The following is a 26,982-nucleotide window of genomic DNA, read 5'->3' as shown; positions in this document are numbered from 1 at the left end:
TAAACATACTCTACTCTACTTATTTCAAAAAGAAGAAAACTAAAACCACTTACCATCACAAACTGACAGAGTTGAAATATTTGTGAGAACTCATTGCACATGCTAAGGAGAGAGAGAAAAAGTTTTAGCAAAGTGGGCAAATACAAATCCCAATTTCAGGCAGACCCGATGGAGAGTAACAGAGGACACCGACACCTCCTATATACACACTTCCCCATCCCCAAGTAATTGAAAACATTGTTGATCACACTTCATTAAAAAAACAAACAAACAAACAAAAAAACCTTTTACACTTACAGCTCCATATAGCAAAAGGTAATTTGCAACATAATCACTTGCCTGTCTTTTAAATGTTTTGCCTTCACTTGGGTTATCTGTCCACTAGAGAAATCAAACACTTCTTCACTCAAGAGTTTAAGAATCACCATATTATTTTGACATAGACTTTCACTGGTCCTGCTTGCTCCAACAATATCACCAATAAAAGTTGGCCAATGCTTAGGCCACTCTTGCTTCAGAATCTAAAATTAAAAATGAAATATACATTTCACTTCATTTGACAAGGACAAAACAACTACCAAGCTAGAGTAAATATCACTCTATCCCTTTTTATTAAGGAAGGAACTGTGTTATTCTCTACATCACACATAAACACAACACATGGTGTTTTCAATACTCACAGTCCTCAGTCAGTTACCCTGATGGTTACATTTGGTTCTAGTGTATGATAGATAATATTCGTCTGTGTAACCTATCCCAAAACATCTGAGAACTAATTAAATGATAAAGGGTGACTGGTTAAGAAGACATACTTATGGGCTAGAAGAATGCTCATCTGAGAACATCAGCCTCTGGGATCCAACATTTCTGTTGGATATAATCTAGTCCTTACATTATTTTAAATTTGCTAATGCAGCAAAGTTGATGCAGACAGGCCCTGGTTTGTGAATTATAGTAGGGTGAGAACATTTTACAAGCTCCAAGTAGATAGCACAAGAAGGCCGGGCTTTGGTGGCACACGCCTTTAATCCCAGCACTTGGGAGGCAGAGGCAGGTGGATCACTGTGAGTTCAAGACCAGCCTGGTCTACCAAGCGAGTTCCAGGACAGCCTCCAAAGCCAGAGAAACCCTGTCTCGAAAAACCAAAAAAGATAGCACAAGAAGGGAATGAATTTTCTACTAAATTCCTAGTAAAATAGATTAGAATTTTGAAGTTTGGGTAGTATGATCATCAAGAATACTCCAAACATTCTACAAAAGGATGACCTGTTGGGGGTCAGTAAAGAAAAACAGGTCAATATAAACATTAGGAAAGACTGACTGTACGGGGACTAACTAGGAAACTAGGAGGCCAAATTACAGGGAAGGATATATAAGCTGGAGATGGACCGGCCACATGTAAGGGAAAAGCACAGTATCAGTCTAAGAATCCAACAGTCACACTGGTAATTTCAAACTCCAACACACAGTCCAATTTACATGGAAGCCATATAATCGAAGCCTTAAAATAATCGTTGATTCTTATCACCACAGGCTGTTAACTAAAGACCTGAACTCAGGAGGCAGTGGGGGGCAGATTTCTGTGAATTCAAGACCAGCCTGCTGGTCTTGTTCCAGGACAGCCAAGGCCATTACACGGAGACACCCTGTCTCAGGGAAGGGAAGAAAAATAGGAACACTTGAGCTCAGTTCCCAGGGTCCATATCAGGGACACGTGAGTCACAACCATCTATAATTCAAGGTTCAGGGGTTTTAAATGCCTCTGGCCTGTAGTTTGTGGGTACCTCCACTCACATGCACACATCCATCAGAAGACAGACAGGCAGACACACGCACACCCCTACACATAACTAAAAATACAAATATTTTTATAAAGACAGCTATGTGATAGAGGGAGTTTGAACGATAGATGTGAATGTTGAGTGTAGCAGTCATTTATTTACGTTTCTGAGGAAGACAGCTTACCTGAACAAGAATCATGTTTAGCTTCCCAATGTACACCTTTTCTTTCTGGGGAAAGGAGAAAGGTCACATTAAAGAAGTGCCTAACAAGCACAACACACCACAAACACAGGAAGAAATGACTACCAGCCAGGCGGTGGCGGCGTACGCAGCCTTTGATCCCAGCCCTCGGGAGGCAGAGGCACGCGGGTCATCTTGTTCTACAGAGCTAGTTTCAGGACAGCCTCCAAAACAATACAGAGAAACCCTCGAAAAACCAAAAACAAACAAAAAGACTACTGGTCTACTACAAGTATGCATGTTTTCATGACTGTTGACAATAGGCTAACATTTAAATGCCTGCTTTCTAGAACATTCTCTGGGGACCATTGAGGCAGTTCAGCATGAAAGGCCAGCTGCTACCAAGCCTGCACCTATAAAATATAAGGAGAGAACCAGTTCCCAAAGTTTCCTTCTAATCTCAAAAAGCACCCAGTTTACACCCTGCACACACAATAAATAAGCTTAATTAAAAAAAACATCAAACTCTGGATTTTCGGAGATGAGCTTCAATCGCCAGACATACAGGATGGAAGGAAGAGAGCACAGACTGACTGATTCTCCCCAGTTGTCCTGACCACCACAACCACGCTGCGGAACTTAGACACTCTCATGTGTGAGAACACACAAAAAAAATAAAATTTAAAAATTAATTATTTTCAAAAGAATTTTCTTACCTCTACACATGCTGGATCAGAAGATGTCTTGATAATGAGGCCAACAACGTATTTTTTTATCCCTATTAAAAGATTATACATAATGTGTAAAAAAAACTTGAAACTTCTTTGTAAGATAGGCATAGCAGTTGGCTTATTTATGCCTGTAACCCCAACACTCTAGAGTGCTGAGGCAAAGGTACTATCACAACAACTTGGACTAGAATGTGACTTTTTTGTTTTGTTTTTGAAACAGAGTATCCCTGTGAATGTCTGGCTGTCCTGGAACTCAGATTTGCCTGGCTCTGCCTCCCAATCACGAGGACTAAAAGTGGACAGAGCCAGCACCTGGCTAGAATGTCACTCTATTAAGAAAACAAAATCACACTTTTACACTATGCTAACACATATTCAGGACCTGGGAGAGGGGAGAGTAATCAGTTTCAAACTCCAAATCCTTCACCAATGCTACCAATTGCAAAGACTGTCAATTAGAACTGTGGATGTACTTCAAAAGTAGCCTACTTGCCCAACACACAAAACACCGTGGATTTGATGGTAAACACCTCAAAATAAGTCAATGGATATGCCTTTCATACTTTTGAGCTTTTTAAGTTTTGAAAAATCAGGCCGGGCGGTGGTGGCGCACGCCTTTAATCCCAGCACTCGGGAGGCAGAGGCAGAGGCAGAGGCAGGCAGATCTCTGTGAGTTCAAGGCCGGGCTGGACCAACAGCCTCCAAAACAATACAGAGAAACCCTGTCTCGTAAAACCAAAAAATAAAAAAAATTAAAAAAAAAAAGGTTTTGAAAAATCAGGACCAAGCTGAGCAGTGATGGTGTATACCTTTAATCCCAGCACTTGGGAGGCAGAGGCAGGCGGATCTCTGAGTTCGAGGGCAGCCTGTTCTACAGAGTGAGTTCCAGGACAGCCTCCAAAAAAATACAGTAAAACCCTGTCTCAAAAAACAAAACAAACAAAAATTACATCAATTTAACAGGAAAACATACCAGAGTAACACATATATAAACACTGAACTATACATACTTGAACTTTTGGTCCTGTCCCCAAACTCTGGGATTATACAGGAGTGACACCATGCCTAAATTACACACTCTTCATCTTTACACTGTGTTATTCATGTGTGTCTGGGGTTGTGTTATCACCTGTGGGCGAATACCCAGGGAGATCAGATGAGCAGAGACTTACATTACAGGTAACATTGATGCTGGGAGCTGAACTTAGGACTTCTGCAAGAATAGCAAGCTCTTGTAATTGCTAGGCCATCTGCAATCCAGGATGTTTTTTGTGAAGAAAATATGTATCATTTAAAACTGTAGATGCATTTTCTTCAAAGGATTACTTACTGTTTTTTAGCATGGGGGGAGGGGGGGGGGGAGGATCTTAAAGTAATCATTTTGGCCTCTGCCTAGTAAGTGAATGACAGTGTCTCTTGCAGTCTAGACTGACAAGAACTCCTCCTCCTTCTGTTTCTATCTCCAAAGTTATCTTTCAGGGTTTCTAGTTAGCCTCAAACGCTGTGTACACTGAGCTCCCCAAGTGCGGGAATAATAGTCACCCCTACTTTCTTTCACCCTCTGCCTGCCTCTAGTTTCTGAGACAGAGAAGTTCAGGCTGGCCTCCACTGACTTTGAGAGAATGGCCTTGTGCTATGGAACTGACTTGATTAAAGATGGGTATGGCCAAGTACTCCTTTAGCCCTGTCTTCCTGAGGCCAGCCTGGTCTACAGGACACCCAGGACACAGAGATCCTGATGTTGGGGTATCGGAAACAAAACAAAATTTAATTGAAAAATAAGATGTTCTTGTTTTTCCTTTTGTCTTCAGACAGCAGGGATCAGTGTGTGTCACACCCAGCTAAAACTACAATGTAATAAAAAAAAAGCTCCTGGAGTACAATCAAAGTGAGGGAGGAGCAATAATATGGACAAAGGAGTCAAGACCATGATGGAGAAACCCACTGAAACAGCTGACTGGATATAGTGAGAGATCACTGACTCAGGTCTGACAAATGGGGAACCTGCATAAGACCGAACTAGACTCCCTTAATATAGGAGACAATGGTATGACTGGGACAATGTATGAGGCCACTGGCAGTGGATCCAAGATCTAACACTAATACACGAACTGACTTAGTGGAGCCCATTCTATATGGAGAGATACCTTGCTCAGCCTAGACACAGGGATGTGGGGGTGGAGAGGTGCCTTGGTCCTGCCTAATGAGATAATGGGACAGACAGTAGACTTCCTAGGGAAGGCCTCACACTCTCCGAGGAACAAATTGGAGGTAGGGGAGGGAGGGAGGGGGAGTGGGGAAACTGAGATTGGAATGTAAAATTAACCCCCCCCACACTTAAAAAAAAAAACACTGTGCACGCAAACAGTTCTAGTTTTATGGAGATGTTTGTTGCTGTTTTAACCTTCACTTGTCTGTATAAAAACCGCCCAAGCAAAAATATACTGGTCATTGACTGCTATTGGGGGGAGAGTCATTGTCTTGAACTGTGTATTCATGGTTGAGCCCATGAGGTTCCAATGACAGTTCCACCCATGTTCATTGGATTAACTCAGTGATTAACAAACAAAATGGTATCAATGTGGAAAACTTTTAAGGAAGGAGATGGTTGCTGAGGGCAGAGGGAGATGAGAGCATAAGGACTTCTAGCTCAAGCCTTAGGTTATAGTGTCTTAAAATAGCAAAAAACAAAGTAAAATGTCAAATATCACGACACATACACACCAAAAGTATTAGAACCCATATGGCAGTTGATATAAAAATTAATTGCCAGGCAGTGATGACACACGCCTTTAATCCCAGCACTCGGGAGGCGGAAGCAGAGGTGGGCGGATCTCTGTGACACCAGCCTAGTTCCAGGACAGCCTCCAAAGCTACACAGAGAAATCCTGTCTCAAAAACAAAGAAATGAGAGCCCTTCTAACCTGAAAAATATCAATTACTAGCAAGTCACTAATTTAGGTTGTTAATACATAAAACCACAAGACATGTTATTTTCTGGCCCAGAAAATTTTTAAGGTTGCATTACCCTTTCTCGTTATTAAGATGGGTTCTTAGAGGGTTGGTGAGATGGAGCAGCAGTTAAGAGCGCTTCCTCCTCTGTCAGAGGACCCAAGTTTGGTTCCTAACACTACATCAGGCAACTGATATGATCCAATGCTCTTTTCTGGCATGTTAGGGTATGTGTGTTTGCCTGAGTGTATGTGTGTATGTATGTCCGAAGTACCCTCAAGTACCCTCAGAGGCCAGAAGAGGGTACTGGATCCCCTAGAACTGAAGTCAAAGGCCTGACTCACCCACTTTGCATACTAGAAACCAAACAGGTCTTTGGCAAAAGCAGAAAGTGCTCAAAATTGTTGAACCAGTGCTTCAGCCTAAATATCATTCCAATAATTAATACAAGGTCTTATTCTGTAGCCCTGGCTAGCCTGGTGCCCATTATGTAGACCAGGCTGGCATCTAGCTGAGATCTACCTGTTCTGTCTCCCCACTGCTGTAAGGTGTACACCAACATACTTGACTTGTTTATATTATACTTATTGTTCTAAGTTTCTGGTAATTTTACCATTAATTTCATTTTGTTAAGTACCCCTGCTCCTATAATAAAATCATACATATATAAAAATTTTAAAGTGCCAAACAGAAAATCAGTATTAAAAATAGTAAGATTATTTCTTTTAAAACGCAAATTCCATCCAAGTATGATGGTTCCCATCTGCCACCATGGTCGTTCTCAATGAACCAGACTAAACTGCAGTTCAGCTGGCAGGGCGCTTGTCTACTATGTTTAAGGTCCTAGCTTTGACCACCACAAAGCTATGGGAACTCAAGCCTGTACCCAGCCCCCCTTATCTACAAAACAACCTCAACTACATAGGACACCATCTAAATAAAGTACAAAAAATTGTATTCAGAAAGGAGCAGGGTTGGAAAGATGACTTTAGAGTTAAGAACACAATGCTTTTCCAGAAAATCTGTGCTCAGTTTTCACCACCAACTTAGGAAGTTTCATAACGGCTTTTAACTCCAGCAAAGTATCTGTCACCTCCTTCTGACATTCACGGATGGAAGGACAGACCAATGGGGACAGATGGTCAGACACACGCGTGCATTCACCACTCACCCAGGGAACCCAGCTTTGGTTCCCGGAGCACACAGTCAGGCCGTGACTGTGAACTAGCGGCTCACGGCCACCCATAGCTACAGTTGCAGAGCATCCACCAACCCATCCTGGCTGTCCCAGGCATCAGGTACATATGCAGAGAAAACATCCAAACAGTCAAATTCAGAGGCTGGGCAGCGTTAACAAAGCCCTACCACTAGGCTATAAACCTGGCCTCAACTTTCTAATTAGTACCAAACATTATGTTCTTTTTGTTAAAACTATGACATTTACTTGTTTTGCTTATGTAAGTGTATGTGTACATAGATGTGGAGATGTATCTCATATAGCACAGGACTTGAATCCTCCTGCCTCCACCACCTTATGAGTGCTGGGTTCTAAGTGGGAACCACCACGCCTTTCCCAATACAGTAGTAAGAAATATTTAATATTAATTCTAGCCATCACTATACTTTTCTGACTTTAGATTTAGAAAATGAGCCCCCTTCAATCAAGCTGATATGTATAAACAATATGCTGGCTTCTGTCGTCTCCAGCCATGCCCAGTCCTCCTTCACTGCATAAATAGGAGCCTGCCATGCAACTGTAACTAAGAGTATGTATCAGGAGCAAAACTGAACTGTTTATCCCTGAGATATTTTCCTACCGTCACACTGGTTCCTTGGAAGGATCTTCCACCTTGTTTTTATCACATTTTCCAAAATTTGTAGTCCGTAATACTGAAAATGGGAGAACAGAGTTATATGAGTATCTTGTCATAGGACTAGGACCTTTTAGGATTCACAAATGGACAGACACACATTTACAACTAACATTTCAAAAACATTATGCTATCAAGTTTAATTACATATTAAACAAGGATCTATTCACCCATAAGCTGAAATTTCATGCATTTTCCTCATTTTACTGTTTACTACTCTATGTAAAGTCCTGCTGTTTATTATACATGCTCACACCAGGAGGAAGAACCAAATAAAAAGCCCCTTAGCAGTCAAATGGGCTTATCTGTAGAAGGAAAAATAACAGCCAGATATGAATTCACAGTGTCAGACTGCTCATAGGCTCGCATACATTATTAACACAACCAGGCTCCTAAATTTAGTAGCGTGGATGCTGTCAAGCTTCCTGTCCTCCTCTAGGAGCTACAAGCTTGCAGCCAGACATCAAGTGTTGCTACATATACTTTCTACACAAGTGTAAGGTCTCTGGTGTGTTACTTAAGGAGCAGCAAGACAAACCCCACAGGTTCATTTTCAATTCTAGCCCCGCCCTTATGCAGTTTCTATTTCTACTAATTTAAAGATAAACTTTTGTGCACAGTCAAAATTAAATACAAATGCATGTTGCAATCTGTGTCTACCTTTCAGGTATCCCTTTATAAACATGTAAGCCGTAACTACCTATGTGAAAAAGGTAAATAACAGATACCACTTTGAATCCATTTTATCCCTTCTGCTGCTTAAACAGTCAACATTTAAGAATTTATAATGCTCTAGGATTTATACTACCTAAATTATTACTGATCATTATTATGATGATCAATTAATGTAGATAGGCAGGAGGAAGAAAAGGAACCAAAATGCATTTTGTTTCACCTCAAGAATTAGGATTCTAAAAACGGGCTGTAATACCTGAAAGGTAAACTCGTTCACACAGACATAGCCTCAGATTGCAAGTTTTGGCTGAGAATAAGAGTTCATCTTTAAAATTGTTAGTCATTTACACAATAAGATAGGAGCATTAGTATTTCAACCAAAGGGATCATATAAATGCTCATTTTAGCCAAAGCACAATACAGACTGTCCCAAGCTACACTGTGCTCACATGTTTGCTGTCCTTTCATTTTAATATTTTATTCCTTAAAAAAATAACTTCTTTACAATCTCCACTCAAACTCTACACTTGCAGAACATTCCTTAAAGTCTTCTAAAGTAAGATCAAAGCCAAACCAAACTCTGCTGTTAAAAGGAATTAAATTCAGTAGTGAATCTTTCTACCCTGGTCAGCAGCTCTGCAGAGCTGGTGCTCAGAGGCACACAAAAGACTGAGGCTCCTAAGTTAGCATAAAACCTACTACCCTAAAACTTTTCAAGCATAGATCACACTACCTAAAGATCCCAAAGGAATAAACAAAAAACAAAGCAGAACACTACATTGTGTTATAGAACATGTCCTCTTGATAATAACCAATTAAAAAAACCCACAAAGCACCATGAAACTAAAACATCATAAATACACGTCAGACCAAAAAAATTCTTGTAAGGTCTACTATACTTGACCTAATTTTTGTTTCTCAACTGAAAATACCCATTTCCATTACTATCATATTCATTAATTTACTTATCCTTTACTAATACTCTAGTTATATAGTATTGATTTGCTAATTCCAACTCTTGCTACAATTACAAAAGTAGGATAAGCTGGCTGAATACAGAATTCATATTTTAAAACTTTCTAACCAAGGTTAAGGAAGGGAGCCCAATGGAAGCATCTAGCATGTGTTCAAAGGTGCATGCACGTGCATCCATCCTGTAATCTAAGCCCTAACCTCTCCTCATCAGAAACAACTCTGGATACAAAACATGGAAAGATAATTTTCATTCCTTTGGGAAAATAATTTTCTTCATAAATGTGAAGTGACAGCCAATCTTTAAAAAACAAAATAACAAACAAGAAAGTAAACACCTGCTTCTACTTTAAATCTTAGTGCTTGAGTTATCCACTGCTGAGCTATGAAGATGAGGGACAGGTAACAGCAAAGACTACATGAAAAAACAAACGCATGAAATGATCCCTATGGCAGAAATTTCTGAGCCCTTAGAAATACTTATTTTATGCATTGAGTCCCCCTTCCCCTCCCACCACCCATGAAACAAAAACAATTGATGAACAGAATTCAGTTAAAGGGAATCAAAAGGGTAGACCTTGTGGAGGCCTGCCGTCAAAGCCTAGCTGTGTAGTTGCACAGGAAGACACCCCTTTTCTTCCTATTACAAGCAATCAACATAATGGAACATTATGATTAATATCAGGTAGTGTTAACATCTTTAAAGAAAAAAAATGATTGCATAAAAGCCAAATGTCATAGTGCATAAATTTAGCACCAAATCATTTGTAATTTATGTAAATTGAAGAATTCTTTACCTGTTGCTTTCTTTCTGTTCCTCTAATCATCTCATTTTTCACAAGACAAATTTGAGTTTTTAAAAATACTGTTGATAAATCAACTTAAACATTAGTAATGTCTGTCAGTATAAAAAGCAAACTTTACCAGGCAAGCAAACAGGCAAACACTGTTATGTTACTTAAGGTTAGCACTTTGAGGAAGTTCTGGGCTGTATTTTTGCCTTAAAAATTACCAAGATGTCAAGACTAATCAATATTTTTAAACTGTTAACTAACACACTCTGATTTCATAAACAGATGTGCACATGGTTATTTTCTGTTTTAACACAATGTATATCAAGTAGAAACCTTTTGTGTGTTAAACAGAATGCCATGGTATTTTATTACTTTAAGGCGTTTAAAGAGAAGCGTGAATCATCAAGCATTAAACAGTCAAAACACATTTTGATCAACCCTTCTGTTCAAACTCAAGGAAAAAAAAAAACCCTGAGCAATAACATTTTCAATTGCAAATAAGAGCTAAGTGCTGTGTCACTAAAAACACTGGTACCATGGAGTAGGGTTTAAGCTGTCCACACTACTGGGTGTTGATGGTGTCTAACCTATATTGCATTGATTATTTGCTCAAAATAACTTGTCAAGTCTCATCTCTTAATAACTTTTAAAACTTAAACTAAGACCTATATACATGTTATAAAAGGAAAAAAACTCCCACCCCTCCAAAAAGGAAAAAAACACTTTGTACACTAGTTCCAATTACAAAAACTTCATTCATAATTCATAGGACTATTTGCAAGAATTAATTCTAAGCTCTAGAATAATTTTGAAGTTAGCAACATAAAATGCTTTGGTAACAAATGCTAATACTAAAAATGAGATACCTTCCTCAAAGTTTAAGACTGGAAGAAAAGAATAACAAATTTTTAGTACCACCACTTGCTTACTTTCGTGTTCATGTTCTGTGAAAACTCCAATATTGTGTCGACTCGTGTCCAAGCATCAGGATGTTCCTTTAAATGTGTCAATACTTCTTGAGCCATTCTTTGCTGAAATAGTATACAAAAAGAATTAAGCTACTGTGTTCTTTAGAATTCATTAAAATGTAAAGTATGGAGGAAGGCACAAACCTAACAACATAGTGGTGTTTCTACCTTCTGGAGACATTTGAGAGATGAACTCTCCCAGAGGTAGAAGCTCATCAGACTTGGGAATACAGGCTGTGATCCAAGTACTCAGGAGGGTGGGGTAAGGCGAGATTCCCTAGCTTTCTAGCTACCCAGAAGTTAAACCAATCTCTGTTAGTGAGGCCACCAAGCCTGATGGCCTCACATTCCATCCCCAGAACCCTGGTACAGTTAACCAGCTCCTGCAAGTTGTCCTCTGACCTTCAAACTCAATAGAGGCAGACATACTTTTTTTTTTAAACATAATGCATGCCTGTGAGCCTAACACTAAGAATACTGAGATATATGGCTACTGAATTCAGACAGCCAAGGCTACAGAGACCTTTCAAGAAATGAGAGGAGAGACTTTAGAAAGGAGGAGAGAAGGGAAGGATTTTACTCCTTTGGAATGTAATCAGCCTTTTCCACAAAACTGGCTTATTAAACTGAACTTGAATTCAATCAAGGAAGGGTTTGTTAAGAATTCAGCGCAAAACACAAGCTTAGATAATCAAGGCCCCAGGTTCAGGAGTGGCTGGAGGATCTGTAAGTTCTCAGTCCAGTCTGATCTACATAATAAGTTCCAGGCCAATCATTCAAATAGAATATACACTTAGTCAAGTATTTTTGGCACGTGCCTTTAATAATCCTAGCACCAGAAGGCTGGATCTCAAGAGTTCAAGACCAGCAAGCTACTCAGTCTCAAAATTGACAGGGTGTGGTGCCACATGCTTTTAATCCCAGAATCAGGAGTCAGAGGCCAGGGCTGCTGAGTTTGAGGCCAGTCTGGTTGTCTATAGAGTTAAGTTCCAGGACAGCCAGAGCTACACAGGGAATATGTAATTTCTTCAGCAATTTGTCTCTTGCATTTAATGTGGTTTTAAAGATTTAGGCATGTTAACATTACTATGTCTAGTTTCTTTGATTTAACCATAACACATTTCACCAAAGTTTTCAGTCTACTGGCATTCTTTTCTTGGTGGTTCTTCCTTTTTGGTTTTTCAAGACAGGGTTTCTCTGTGTAGCCAGCCCTAAATGTCCGGAACTAGCTCTGTACACCAGGCTGGCCTCAGAACTTACTGAGATCCACCTGCCTCTGCCTCCCAAGTGCTGGGATTACAGATGTGTGCCACCACCACCTGGCCCTGACATTCTCTTCTTAACAGCTTAATCTTTTCACGTCTTTTTGATTTTCCCCATGAGTCAGGCATGGTGGCACACACCTGTAATCGTAGCATTCAAAAGGCAAAGAAGTAAAAATAAGTCTAAAAAATAAAAGCTAAAGCAGAAAGACTGTCAGTCTGGATCACAGTAAATAAATCTAGTTTTAGAAATATAGCAAATTTTAAAATGTGACATGTAAATGGGGTGGGACACAGATGATGATATGAGGCTAAGGACAGGAGGATCCTGGGACTCACCGGCTAGCCAGCCTAGCCTACTTGCTCAGCTCCAGGCCATCGAGAGAACTTCTCTCAACATAGGTGCTGAGAGACGGGCAGGGGGAAGGGAAGCAACTGGAGTGGAGGACAGTTATCAGGAAAATGCAAAAATGAAGGGAGAAGAGAACCGACTACATACTTTTGAAAATGCCGTAGGATAGCTAGTACCCTATACATCAATTTCTTATTTTTGTGGGGCGTAGAGTTGAGACAAGGTCTCTCTATATAGCCTTGGGTGTGCTAAAACTTGCCCCATAGACCAGGCTGGCCTCAAACTCACAGAGACCCACCTGCCTCTGCCTCGTGAATGCTGGGATTAAAGGTGTGTGTCACCATGCCTGACCTGATTTTTTTTTAATGTGGATGGTGCCTAAGGAATGACACACGAGGCTGTTCTCTGTTCCTCCACATATGTGCCTGCACATACATGAACACTCCTACCTACACACAGACACACAGAGCAAAGGATATAGCTCAGTGGTAGAGCACTTGCCTAGAATATTCAGATATCTTAATGAGGAGAGTAGCATGTAAATAAAGTTGTCCAGATTGAGCAATAGACATTCCAGAACACACTTGAAGGACTCCTCTCCTCTCTTTGTGTGTGTATGTATGCTCCTAGGATATGTATGTGTGCTGTGTGTGTGAGTGTATATGTGTGTATGTGTGCATGCTGTGTGTGTGTGTGTGTGTGTGTGTGTACGCGCGCACGCGTGCATGCTCTGGGAGTGTATGTATGCTTTCAGAAAGTGAATGGAGGCAATGAGCTTATTTTGAAGTAAGCAGATATAATCATATTCATTATGATCTTCTTAATCATTATATACTACTTCTGGAACCAGGCCAAATGTCTTCCCAGAAATTGGAAGGTATATACAGTAAGATCAGAAGTCCTGGCCAGCTTCAGCTACATGAAATCAGTCTGCCTATGCACCAACCGGCATATAGTGCCGGTGAAGACCAGAAAAGCATTTGGATCTCTAGGGCTAGTTGGGAGTACCATGTGGTGCTGGAAATTGAACCTGGGTCCTCTGGAAGAACGACCAGTGTTCTTCACCACTGAGCCATCTCTGACTCTCATTGTCTTTAAAAACAAAGAAAATGCTGGGGTTTTTGCGCCCCCCCAACGCCTTTAATCCCAGTACTTGGGAGGCAAAGGCAGGCGGATCTCTGTGAGTTCAAGGCCAGCCTGATCTACAAAGCAAGTTTCAGGACACTCAGGACTGTTACACTGCCTCAGGGGAAATTAAACAACAATTAAAAAACAGCTAGGTGGTGCAGACCTCCAGCATTTGGGAGGCAGAGGCAGGAGGACCTCTTGACTTCGAGGCTGCCCTGGTTTGCAGAGTGAGTTCCACAACAGCCAGGACTACACAGAGAAACTCTGTCTTGAAAAACAAAACAAAAACATCTTTCAGGAGCTGGAGAGTTGACTTAGAGATTACAGGTTTAGTTACCAGTGTCCACATGAGGCAGCTCACAACTGCTTATAATTCCAGCTATAGGGGAACTAACAACAACATCCTCTCCTGGTCTGAGGGCACTTGCATACACACTTCCCTTCCAGAAATAATACTCAACATACATTGTGGTTCTTAAACTCACCTAAAGACACTGTCCAAATTAGAAAACTCAGTTACCTAACCTGACTGTTAGAACCAGGAGTTTCTGTTAATGCTTATTGGAAAACAACTTGTGTTTGAGTGTCTTGTCCACATTTATCTGTGTGTACCATGAGCAGACTCTGTGCCTGATGCCAGAAGATAGCAGTGGATCACCATAACTGCTACAGATGATTGTGAGCTGACACACAGGTTTGGGAATTAAACCTGGGTGGTCTAGAACAAGTACTCTTAAGGGCTGAGCTAGTCATCTCTTCAGCCCTTGTGATTTTCAAGTTAGGGTCTATCCATGCAGTCAGCAGCATCGTACTTGTGATACTCTTGCCTCAGTCTCCAGAGCACTGGAATCACAGGTGTATAAGCCACAATGCCCAGCCACTTAGATACATTCCCATTTCATTTTGTCAAGAAAGTATCCGTCTGTCTGTCCTAAGATAAATGATGAAAAGCCAAAATAGTAGTATGACTTATCTAGGACCAAAGCATATTTAGTAGTCATTGAGACATGGTCTCACTATGTAGCCATGGCTGGCTGGGAAGCTACAATCCTCTTGCTTCTGCCTCCTAAGACTACAGGTGACCTCTACCTCACCCAGACCTGGGTAGTGCCTCATCTTAATGTCCTCCCTGAGAATAACTGGAGAGTACACATCATGAATCTTTACCTAGGAAAAATTTAGTTGGCCCTGCTACTGTCAGCTCTTTAGTCCAGATATGATTAATTGCTTTGAACTCAGGATTTACCTGCCCCATCTCCTGAGTCACACCAGCTTCAGGTGGGTCACAGCATTTGATGTGCTGTGCACTGCATATGTAAATACTTTCCACACTGCAACCTTTTGTTCCACCCCAACATGTTCTATTGGTTATAACCTCACGCTTCCAAGGTAACAGCACTATTTGTGCTATGGTATCTTTATTTTGCCCTATTTCCCATTCTTCTTATATATTTCTATTTCCTTAAAATCTCAAAAGGGTTTGAACAAAAAGAGGGAAAAAATCTAGTATTTCTAATAAATGTAAAAGCATTTCTAGCTTAGCAATAGAAGAGTTCAAAATAACAAAACACAATATTGAAAAAAACAGTCGGGTGGTGGTGGTGCACACCTTTAATCCCAGCACTTGGGAGGCAGAGGCAGGCGGATCTCTGTGAGTTCAAGACCAGCCTGGTCTACAAGAGCTAGTTCCAGGACAGCCTCCAAAGCCACAGAGGAATCCTGCCTCAGAAATACCACCCCCCTAAGCAAAAAAAAAAAAAAAGGGGGGGGGAGAACAACGAATGAATGTGAATGGGACTTTAAAAAATTATGTGTATATGGGGGTTGTATTTAATACAGTGCCAATGAATGTCAAAAAAGTGAACACGGGATTCCCTCCAAGACTGGAGTTGCAGGTGTTTGTGATCTGCCTGAAACTGATGCTCAGCACCGCCCATTCTCTGGAGAGCAGCATGTTCTTGACCAATGGGCCATCTTGTCAGCCTCCAGGCATTATTATGTTTTAAGTAGCTTTTTTTGTTTTTGTTTTCAAGACAGGGTTTCTCTGTAACAGCCCTAGCTGTCCTGGAACTCACTCTGCAGACCAGGCTTGGCCTCGAACTCACAGAGATCTGTCTGCCTCTGCCTGCCTAAGTGCAGAGATTAAAGGCATGCACCACCACCGCTGGGGCTCAGTTTAAGTAGCTTACAATACTCCCCATAGAGGAACAAGTTCTGTCTATAAATTAGTTCAAAATGCTTCAAAAAAAAAAAAAAAAGACTTAGGGGGCTGGAGAGATGGCTCAGAGGTTTAGAGCACTGACTGCTCTTCCAGAGGTCCTGAGTTCAATTCCCAGCAACCACATGGTGGCTCACAACCATCTGTAATGAGATCTGGTGCCCTCTTCTGGTATGTGCAGACATACATGGAGGCAGGATGTTGTATTCATAATAAATAAATAAATCTTTAAAAAAAAAGACTTATGTTCGAACCATTTATTTTGAAAATTGTATTTAGCATGGTTGGGCATAGTGGCATTCACCATTAATGCCAACACTCACAAGTAGAGGCATGTTGATTTAAGTTTATGGTCTACATAGCAAGTGCAGGCCAGCCAGAGTTACATAGTGAGACTCAGAGAAAGGAGAGGACAGACAAGTGTAACTTTCAAGGTCTGTCCCTAGTGACCTACTTCTGCCAGCTAGGACCCATAACCAAAGTGCATAAATTTTACTTTATATTTTAACCACCTATTAAAAAAACAAAGAAAACAAATGATGAAATCAAGCCACGCTTAATCTTTTTCCCCAAGAAGGCACACCAAAATGTACCTTTCCTTTTCCACTTCTGCAACACTGGGGTTTGATCCAAAGGTCTCGTGCCACTTCGTATTTCTAGGTTTTTCTAAACTTTGAGACAGCATCTTGCTAAGTTACACAGACATTCTCACACTTGTGATCACTCTGCCTCAAAATTTAGAGCTGAGATTATAGGTCTACATACCAGCAGATCCTTTATAGACTTTATCACTAACTTTCCAAAATCTTGTAAGCAACATTTTGTAAGTGGGGCTTTAAGAGCAACAACTACAGCATCCATAAGAAAATTAATGTAAGTAACAAAGCTGGGCATGATGAATGGCATTTGCAGCAACCCACTACTATAGGTGGAGGCAGAAGGACCACAAATTCAAGAGCAACTTCAAGGCAATCCTCCAAATTTGCCCTAAAAGCAGACAGCAACAAAATGCTGTATGTAGACAATGTTTAGTTGGTCAAATGCTAACCCAGCGTGAGAGAGGCCCTGGGTGGGACATGTAATCCTAGCATTCTGGAGGCGGAAGCAGAAGAGTCGTAAATCCAAGGTCGTCTTGAGCTACATTTGGAGTCTATAGTCATAGTGAGGTATGGGATTCCCATCTCAAAAACAGCAACAGTTTTACCTCATGTGATAGGTTACAATTTTTACACCTGACTTGCCAGTTTGTTGCTGGAAATAAAGTCTTTTACTTAGGAAAAGCTAACCTATTGCTCTCACAAACAAAAATGCTTATGCTTGGTGTGGTGATCCTGGAGCCTTTTAATCCCAGCACACAGGAGGCAGAGACAGGTGGATCTCTGAGTTCAAGACCAGCCTGGTCTACAAAGTGAGTTTCAGGACAGCCAGGGCTATTACACAGAGAAACTGTTGGGGGGAAGGGTTATGTTTTCCTGTAATTCAGGTATTGCCCTGGCCACCCTGGAACTCATTCTGTAGACCAGGTTAGTCTGAAACTCAGAGATCTGCCTCCCCATTCTGGGATTAAAGGTGTGCACCACCACCACAACCACCTGGCCGCTTCTACCATTTCTGTACTTTAAAAAAGGTCCAGGCCAGCTTAGCACCCACAGCAAAATCTTGTCTCAAAACAGAAGGGGAGATGGTTCAGCAGTTAAAAGCACTTTTTGTGGGCCAGGAGGTGGTGGCTCTCACACCTTTAATCCCATCACTTGGGAGGCAGAGGTGGACGATCACTGCAAAGTATGCCAGAACAGACAGGCTCTAAAGCTACACAGAGAAACCCTGTCTCAAAAAACAATAACAAAAACCAAGACAAAGCACTTTTTGCTGCTGCAGAAGACCTGGGTTCTACTCCTAGCAACTACATGGTGTTTATAACCAACCATTTGTAACCTCAGTTCTAGGGATACATATGTACACATACATGTATATAGGCAAAAACATACAGATAAAGTAATAAATCTTTCTGATTTTTTTTGGTTTTTCGAGACAGGGTTTCTCTGTGACTTTGGAGGCTGTCCTGGAACTAGCTCTTGTAGACCAGGAATTTCATAAATTTCATAAATTGGGGGCTGGAAGGCGGCCCAGAGATTAAGAGCACTGACTGCTCTTCCAGAGGTTCTGAGTTCAATTCCAAATCACATGGTGGCTTATAACCATTTATGAACCCTAGAGCCTTCTTCTAGAATGCAGGCATACATGCAGACAGAAAACTGTATACATATCAATGAAAATATATCTGGGCATAGTGTGTCTCTCGCTTTTAATAATTTATAAACAATACCACCACGCCCATCTTTCAGGGTTATAAACTGTATAGTAGCACCCAAGGTCAAACAAAAACATCTTAACAAATCATACGGAATACCTTGAGGCAAAGGCAAGCACGTCTGAGTTCCAGGACAGCCTGGTCTTTCTATACAGTGAGTCCCAGGACAACTAGGGGCTACACAGTGAGACCCTGTCTCAGCCTCCCCACTCAATAAAAAAACCCCAAAACAAAATTTAACTTTCAGCAGACAATTGTCCAAGAAATCTTAAGTTTTGGCAACAGTACTTGCACTGTTAGATGTTGTCCTGTTACAAGAATGGAGTCATAAGAAAGCACTTGAGACTGGATCTGACCATGGCAAGCAGAAGTTGCTAATTTTCAATTCCTCATCCTCCTGTTTCCCTTGTGCCCAGATTAAAAAAAAAAAAAAAAGCATGTTTCACCATGGCCTTTTATTTTTATTATTAAAGGATTTTTGCCCCAGTTTCAGAACATTTAAATCTCAACTCAGAAGACAACTAACTTTCCAAAGTGGGTTCTCTCCTTCCACCAGGCAGGTCCCAGGGGCTAATTAATTCAGGTTGTTTACACATCACCAGGCCAACTGCAAAGAACTTTACTCCAAACTATTCTGTTCCACAAATGTTGTAGTTTTTTTTATGACTTTAATCATCTACACACTATCTCACACATTTTCCTTTGTCACTTTCTCTTTATAGCTAAGGCTGGCCTGAAACTTGCTATGTATCCCAAACTCATCTAAAACCCATGATCTTCCTCACAAGTGCTAGGACCACAGACAAATACAAAATTATATTTGGTGTTAAATCACCAAAGTATAGTTTACTGTAAAGTAATTATCTTCTTTTACAAGAGCACAAAATTAAGTAATGATCAAAAATTCACATTGTCTTTTAATTTCAAGTTCCTGCCTGTCCTGGAACTCACTATGTAGACTAGGCCCACCTCAAACTCAAAGAGACATCCCTGCCTCTGCCTCTCAGGAATTAAAGGAGCATACCACATCTAGCTCATATAAATTTTTAGATAAGCATCTGAAAGATTTCTATAATTTCAATGTTTAAAAACTGGGATAGGGCTGGGTGGTGGCGGTGCACACCTTTAATCCCAGCACTCAGAATGCAGAGGCAGGCAGATCTGAGTTGGAGGTCAGCCTGGTCTAGAGAAACCCTGTCTCAGAACAACAAGAAGAACATCAGGGGATGGAAGAGATGACTCAGCTGTTAAGTACTGCCTGCCTTTCCAGAGGGTCTAAGGTGGCTCAATGTCTGTAACTCTAGTGCAGGGGAATCTAATACCATCTTCTGGCCTCTGTGAGTACTAGGCACAAAATGAGACACAGATACACAGGTAGAACACCCATATCCATGAAAATAAAAGACTCAACTCCAAATATACTAAGTATACATAAAGGTACAAATAAGCATTTTTTTGTATTTATTGGGTTACAAGTATGCATCACTACACCAAGCACAAATACACTTTATTAACTAGCAAAGAATTTACAATGGGTTCTATTTCACTTTACTCATTTTTGTTTGTTTTTTCAAGACAGGTTTCTCTGTGTAGCCCTGGCTGTCCTGGAACTCAGCTCAGCCTGCCTGACTCCCAAGTGTTGGGACTAAAGGAGTGTGCCGCCATGTCGGGTTCTATTACATTTACAATTAAGTGTTTGGAGTTAAGAACTGACAAGTGGCTGAGGAGATGTTTCAGCAGTTCCAGAGTCGTTTCCAGCATCTACAATTGGGTGGCTCACAACTGCCTTTAATTTAGCTCCAGTTCCAGGATATCTGACCTCTAACGGCAGCCCCCCACCTCACCACGCACACCAAAGTACACATCAAAACACAAAAACAAAACCAGAATTGGTGGCAAATACCTTTAACCCTCCCTCACACCCAGATATGAGCATCTCTCCATGTGTTGGGGGCCAGCCTGGTCTACAGTCGAGACTGTCTCAAAAGGAAACAACAACAGCAAAAACAGACTAAGTATATACCTAGGTTTCCCTCTTAACCACGTTCAACACTGGCCCTTTCCTCAGACTACTTCACATTAGTAAACAATTCCAAATTCACTTAAACTATAGAACATATTTACAAAGGGGAGCCAGTTTCAACTGCTTTGTTAATTTTAACAACTTCATAAAGTTATAGTCATGCACTTTACCTGGGCTCCTTCTCCATGGTATAAGCAATTCACCACATTGTCTAAGAGGTTGATATCCAGTTTTTGACTGAAATCCAGCAGCTGACGAGCTGCATGGTCTGCTAACATTGTCATAATTGCTGGCATAGATCACTGGGGAAAGAAAGGAAAAAGGTGAAGTCACTGTGTGTGAACAACAGCTGATACTTTCTGTTTGAGTAATTTTAGTTTAATACTATTCAGACAAACACTTGGAATACAGAACTTTTTATCTAATTATTGTGAAACAAACAAAAGTAACAAAAATTAATAAGCTATATAGCTGCATTAGTTAATAGGTTCATTCAACTTTCCTAGTATACCATCCCACTTACATTTATAAAATACAACAATCTAATTTTCAAGTGAATCAATCATAAAAGTTTTCTTCTGGGGGGTAAAGGTGTGAGTATGGGGAAAGGAGACAGGGATTCACTATGTAAGCCACCAGCCACCCAAGGGTGGGAACTACAGGAATGTGTGACCATGACCAAGCTATCTATAGGTTCTTGCTTGTCTGACTTTTTCAGTTTTTGTGTCATGGTCCCTAGCCCTGGTTCACCTGGAACTCTATATCGACAAGAATGACCTTGAACTTAAGTGCATGTGTTTCTCTGTCCTCCCAAGTGCTGAGACAAAAGGTGTACACCACCACCTCCCAACCAACCTTGAATTTCTGACCCTCCTGTCTTCTCCAGTTCCTGTGTACTATGTCTGGGGATGGCATGCTAGGCAAGCACTCGCCACCTTTATGCCCAGCCCGCTTTACAAGTTCTTATTTCAAATTTCTAAAGGTGATTTAAAAAAAAAATCATCCTAAGCAAATCTTTTGACTAGCACAGTATTAACATCTCACAGGCAGGACAGTATTGTTTTTTGTTTTGTTTTGAAGACGGGGTTTCTCTGTGGCTTTGGAGGCTGTCCTGGCACTCACTCTGTAGATCACAGAGATCCTCCTGCCTTTGCCTCCCCAAGTGCTGGGATTAAAGGTGTGCATCAACGCCTGACAACATGACATTTACTTTACTACTGTACATAGTAGACCCATCTAACAGTTTAGAACCCAATACTCTTAACCCCTACAGAATTTATTTTCTACGTTCAAACCACACAACATTACTTTCCGCTCTCAACTGTGTTTGAGCACTAAAATACCATTCACACCAAGAGCATAGTATCATATGCATATAATCCCAGCACTTGGAAGATTGAGACAAGGTCTCTATTTTGAAACCAACCTGGGCTACATCTACTGAAAATGACATGCCATACTGGGATACACCGTAAGATCTTATCTAAAAGTAATCAAAATCTTCAAGCATACACATCCCTTGAATATATGATCAGAGGAAAAATTATTAAGCATTATTACCATGTATCCAAAACTAGCCTGGACTACAGAGTAACACTGTCTCAAAAGAGGATGGAATAAAGCTAAGTAAGGTGCTCCCTGATAATACAGCATTCTGACCACACCACAAAAAAATGTGTAGCACTATTGATCCAGCCAGTCAACCTGAGTGGCATTAGCTTTGAAAAACCATCCCGGGGCAAAGAGCATTGTGGCTTATGCCTCTAATCCCAGCATCAGAAGGTTTAGGTCAAGCCAGGCATAGTGCATGCCTTAATTCCAGCACTCGGGAGGCAGAGGCAGATCTCTGTGAGTTCAAGGCCAGCCTGGTCTATAGGAGCTAGTTCCAGGACAGCCAGGGCTACACAGAAAAACCTGGTCTATAGGAGCTTGTTCCAGGACAGCCAGGGCTACACAGAAAACCCTGTCTCAAAAAAACAAACAAACAAAAAAAAACACCAACCAACCCACCCACCCACCCATAAGGCTGGGCTTGGTGGTGAAATGAAAGCCAGGGGGTAAGAGGCAGGTAAAGCTCTGTGAAGCCACCTGGTCTACAGAGTTAATTCCAGGACATCCAGAGTCACATAATAAATACTGCTCCCAAACAAAAAGAAGGCAACAGAAAAAGTATAATTCTGGACAATAGGGGTTAACAAAATACCTCAGTTGCTAATGCACTTGCAGCCAAGTAACCACAGTTCAATCCAAAGGACCCCCTTCCATGATGGGAGACCTGATCCCCACAGATTGACCTCTTACCTTGAGTGTACACAATTAAGCATTCTGCCACCTTTTCACAGACAAAACACACCATCACTGAGCTATCCCTCCACCTCTTGGCTTTATTTCCAGATAGGGGCTCATAAGTATAAGTTGCTAGCTCTCTAGCACAGGAAACCCTTGAACTTGTCATCCTTCTGGGATTACAGGCCAGGATTGGACAGGTGCCTGAGCAGTATAGCAGCTCTATACAAGTAAGGATAGAGCTGCCTGTGTTAATCACTTATGAGGAAATCCTCCTGCCTCAACTTCCAGACACTGACTACAGGAGTGAGCCTCTAGCTCAAATTTAAACAAATTCTGTACATCATTTAAAGAGGATGCCTTAAGTATATCCATGACACTTTTTAGAGCAGTGTTTAGAAATCTTCCAGGATCTGACTAGAGTTTTTGAACAACTGGGTAAGAAAGTTGTGATTTTAAGATCACATTTCTTTTTAAAAATTTTTTTTACTTTTTTTTCATTATGTGCATTGCCTGCATGTATGTCTGTGAGGGTGTCAGATCTTGTAGTTACAGACAGTTGTGAGCTGCCATGTGGGTGCTGGGATTGAACCCATGTCCTTTGGAAGAACAGTCAGTGCTCTTAACCACTGAGCCATCTCTCCAACCCCAAGATCCTATTTCTTAATTCTGTATGTGTTTGTATGACTGAGTGCAGGTGCCCAAAGAGGCCAGTGATGTCAGACTGCACCTGAGCTGGAGTTAGTGATTATGAGCCACCCAGAAAGGTGAAGCCAGCAGTACAAATGGGGCCTGGTAGTTTAGTCGTATCTAGGAGGTGAAGGTGGAGATGTGAATTCCAGGACATCTTGGACTGCAGAGACCCTGAGTAAAAAACAAGGCCAGGTATGGTCACCCACAAGCTTTCAACCCAGTCAAGGCCACACAGTGAGAGTGTCTCAAAACACAGATAAAGCCAGCATTTTCTACATTTTATTTATTTGTATTATTTAATTTCATATTTATCTGTAGTGCTGATGGTACTTCAATTTTAATGCAGAAGTTTCATTAAAATACATATTAGTTACAATAAGTCAAGGGATTAGGCTTGGCTCAGTAGAGTGTTCTACTATGCATGAAGTCCTCCCTGGGGTTTGAAACCTGGGTGGTTGGTTATATGTATCTGTAATCCCAGTGTTCTTGAGAATCAGATCAAGACCACCCTCACCTACACAGAGTTTGTAGTCTCTCTCAAGTAATTAAATCAGGTCAAGACTCTCAGTGGTTAAGAGCACTCACTGGTTGCTCTCTGAGAAGTCCTCGAGTTCAATTCCCAGCAACCACCTATATAATGGGATCGGATGCCCTCTTCTCTCATGGAGGCATTCACAGGAAAACAGAGCACTCATATACATAAGGTTCAAACATTCTGTCACATAAGTAAAGAAATGCTTAAAAAATACACTATTGTAAAAATAAAGACACTGCCTGGCACTGGCATCACACTGTGCTGGCAATCCAAGCTCTTGGAAGGTGAAAGGCAGATTAACACCCAGGCCAGCAGCCTCATCGACAGTGAGGCTCAAACAAAACAAATCCCCTGCAAGAGTTGAAAGGGCTAGCAATCTTTAACCTCAAAAATGTGAAAGCACCAAGGCCAGTCTGGGGTACACAGTGAGACAGCGCCTCAAAACAGAAACAGATCTAAATACTAATTTATGAAACAAAATAAATTCCATAAACAAATGGCTGTTTCCACTACTTTCAAGGGACATAACTTTTACAGCTTAAAAGAGAATTTTCGACTTTATGGTTAAAAATTTCAATCAACTTTTTCTCAGCAATACCACAATTTACATTTAATAATTATCAGTCAACTGTCCCTCAAGTTTCATTTTCAAGTTGGTCATCTTTAAGAGTTTGGATGCTAGCTAGTCTCATGGAGAGAGGGGTTCAATCTAAGGTTGTTGGTCATCATCAGAACTTGTGGATGACCTACCTACCTACCTATCCTTCAACTACAGGTAACCCAGAAATGGCTGCTTTGTGGTCAGTACCAAGCACATTCAGTAGCTCAAATCAAACAGCCTCCAAAGCATACTTCCCACTACCAGCCTAAGATCACGCACTGAGTAAACAGCTTTGGAGGGAGAGTGTTCTCTAATCCTAAATTCCACTCACTGGATTTCGTTCAGCAGGAAACCATCCAGCAATGCTGTGACTCTACAAGTGACTGCCGCTGTCTCTTCAATGCCACTCCAAGCAGAGACACACTACCTGCCAGATGCCACCTAAAACCCAGAAAATCCCAACCACTGCTTGAAGTTAACTTCACATCAGCTCAGAAACAAGACGCTACAAAAGACTGCCACTTCGGCGTGTGGGCAATCGCCTGCTTCATTCAGCAAGAAACACGCCTCACTAGGAAGGGCCCGCCCTCCCCTGGCTTCCCACCCGAACGACTCTCAGCACTTCTAACTATAGCTCCCAGGAGCACGCAGTCACCCCGCCCATGCTCGGAGGAGGCATTCAGACCCGGCGCCTTAAGTTCACCGCCCCATTCTCTATGCAGCATGTCCTCCGAGTGATCCGAGGTCCCGCCTCGGCGAGTGCTTAGTGCACCCTCGACTACCACCACTTCCTCTCGCCACCCCAAACTCAAGAGGCTAGAGGGAGGATCTGGGAGGGCATCATTCACTGGCCACGACCGGCAGTGAATGATTCCGCCAACAAGACACATGAGCCCTGGGCGAAAACAAAAAAACACCCTACAACCTGAAACCCACTTACAGATCCTCGAAGAGAAAAAAAAATTAACCCACCGTGCCTACTTCTTGTTCCACCACAAACCAGCAACAAAAAGCCAGGCTTTCGAGTTTCCCCACCAGCAGAAGGGACTCGGTAGCCCCTCCCTCCCCCATCCCAAGCTCGCCACCAAGGGGGCCACGTGATGCAGGCGGACGTTTCAATGCTGCTGCACTAAATATTTCTGGAAACTTCCACTCCTAATAATTTACAGAGACGTTCCCGAGATCGCCCCAACTCTCCCCAGCCCTTTGGACCGGGAAAGCCCATCAACCCACGCGCAGGGGCTCTGCCTCACTACCACGCTCCCCGCCGTCCTCCGCCGCCACCCGCACACGCCAATGACCCAGCAAGCGCTCCCCTCCCGCGGCCACCTCCCCGCCTCCATCGCCGAGCGACAGAAGCGCTTCCATTCAATCGCAGGCTCCGCCGAGGGCCCCGCGCCCGCCGCCCGCCCGCCCGCCTCGCCTCACGCCGGCCGCGCCGCCGCCCGACCCTCGGCCCCGAGCTCACGGCCGACTTACCCAGAAATTCAACCAACTGCTTCTTGCTTCCTTGTCCGGGCTTGGGGCGAGGGAAGGTGGGGAGGAGGGAGAAGGGACGAGATCAAGGTGGGTTTCACAGTTTCCCACCTTTAATAAAAAAAGAAATTTAAAAAAAACGGAGAAGGGCCAAAAAAAAAAAGCTCAATATTTACTATTCCAGGGACAACTCCACCCAGCACACACACTCACGCACTCACACGCGCGCGCCCCACCGAAAAGGAGAATTAATCCGAGGGATGAATGCTCCCGCCCGGCTGGGGAGGGCAGGAAGGGGGAGGGGAGCGGGCCGGTCCGGAGACGGAGCCCAAGACCCTCCAGCCACAGGCGGCGGCGGCGGGAGCAGCGGCGCGAGTCCGGCCGGCCGGGGCCGCGCTGCCGCCAGTTGCAGTCCGGCTCCCCCTACCACACAAGGCTCGCCCGCCCGCCCGCTGGCTCGCTCGCTCGCTCACGCCGCTCCGGCGCCGGCTCCCCACCCGGGCTCGCCTAAACTTTCCCCCCTCCGCGTGCTCCTCGGCGACTGGTGGTTCCCCCCTCCCCCTCGGGATGGTTGCACGACTGCTGCAGCAAAGGCTGGGGCAGGCGCGGCCGCCGGGGCTGTAGCGACTGTTGCTCTCGCTGGTGCTGAAGCTCCCGCTGCTCCTTGCCGCGGCCGCTGCAGCCGCTTCTCCCCCCTCCTCCTAGAGCCTCAAACTCGGAACCGGTTGAAACCGGTTCAGACTGGGAGATTCCATCTCGGTTGAGTTTTCAGCCCATGGCGCCGCGGAGCGTTTGGAACCTGGGCCTCCGCCCCCAGGCCGCGCGCCCATTGGTCGGCCCCGGCCCCAGCCGCGCCACCAGCCTACCTCTCATTGGCCCGGGCGCCCGTCAGTCCCGCCTCAAGACTCCACACGAGCCTGCCGCGGCGGCCCCCGCCTCTCTCCAGCAGTGATTTGCCCGCAGAGTGGGGGAGGGGAGGCGGGGCGGGACGCTCAGGACGGAGTCGGAGGGGGGCGGGGGGGGGAGGAAGAGAAGGCGGGACGTAGAACAGAGCCCGGCCGAGGCGAGAGCGGAGGGGCCGCACGGGGGATTGGCTGCGGGCAGCTGTCAGTCAAGGGCAGCCCGCCTTCGATTTCCCCTCCCCCGCGCGTGGCTCCCCCCTCCCGATCCCT

General features: G+C 43.0%; 1 protein-coding gene across 1 annotated transcript in view; it reads right to left on the bottom strand.

Annotated features, from left to right (window-relative positions):
* Window positions 1–26,609, bottom strand: part of Xpo1 (exportin 1) — a 42,185-nt gene extending 15,576 nt beyond the window's left edge. Inside the window, exons 1-8 of the mRNA XM_005070371.4 lie at window positions 25,814–26,609; window positions 20,390–20,521; window positions 10,887–10,988; window positions 7,463–7,535; window positions 2,679–2,740; window positions 1,966–2,010; window positions 340–521; window positions 54–102 (exon numbers count right to left, since the gene is read on the bottom strand). Coding sequence (XP_005070428.1) covers window positions 54–102; window positions 340–521; window positions 1,966–2,010; window positions 2,679–2,740; window positions 7,463–7,535; window positions 10,887–10,988; window positions 20,390–20,515 — 639 coding nt within the window. The 5' untranslated portion in view covers window positions 20,516–20,521; window positions 25,814–26,609. The remainder of the gene's footprint in view (window positions 1–53; window positions 103–339; window positions 522–1,965; window positions 2,011–2,678; window positions 2,741–7,462; window positions 7,536–10,886; window positions 10,989–20,389; window positions 20,522–25,813) is intronic.
* Window positions 26,610–26,982: the final 373 nt, after the last annotated feature.

The sequence above is a fragment of the Mesocricetus auratus genome, unplaced genomic scaffold (genome assembly GCF_017639785.1).
Source record: "Mesocricetus auratus isolate SY011 unplaced genomic scaffold, BCM_Maur_2.0 Super-Scaffold_100029, whole genome shotgun sequence".
Lineage (NCBI taxonomy): Eukaryota > Metazoa > Chordata > Mammalia > Rodentia > Cricetidae > Mesocricetus > Mesocricetus auratus.
The sequence above is the reverse complement of the archived record's forward strand: the minus strand, read 5'-3'. Positions and strand labels throughout refer to the sequence as shown.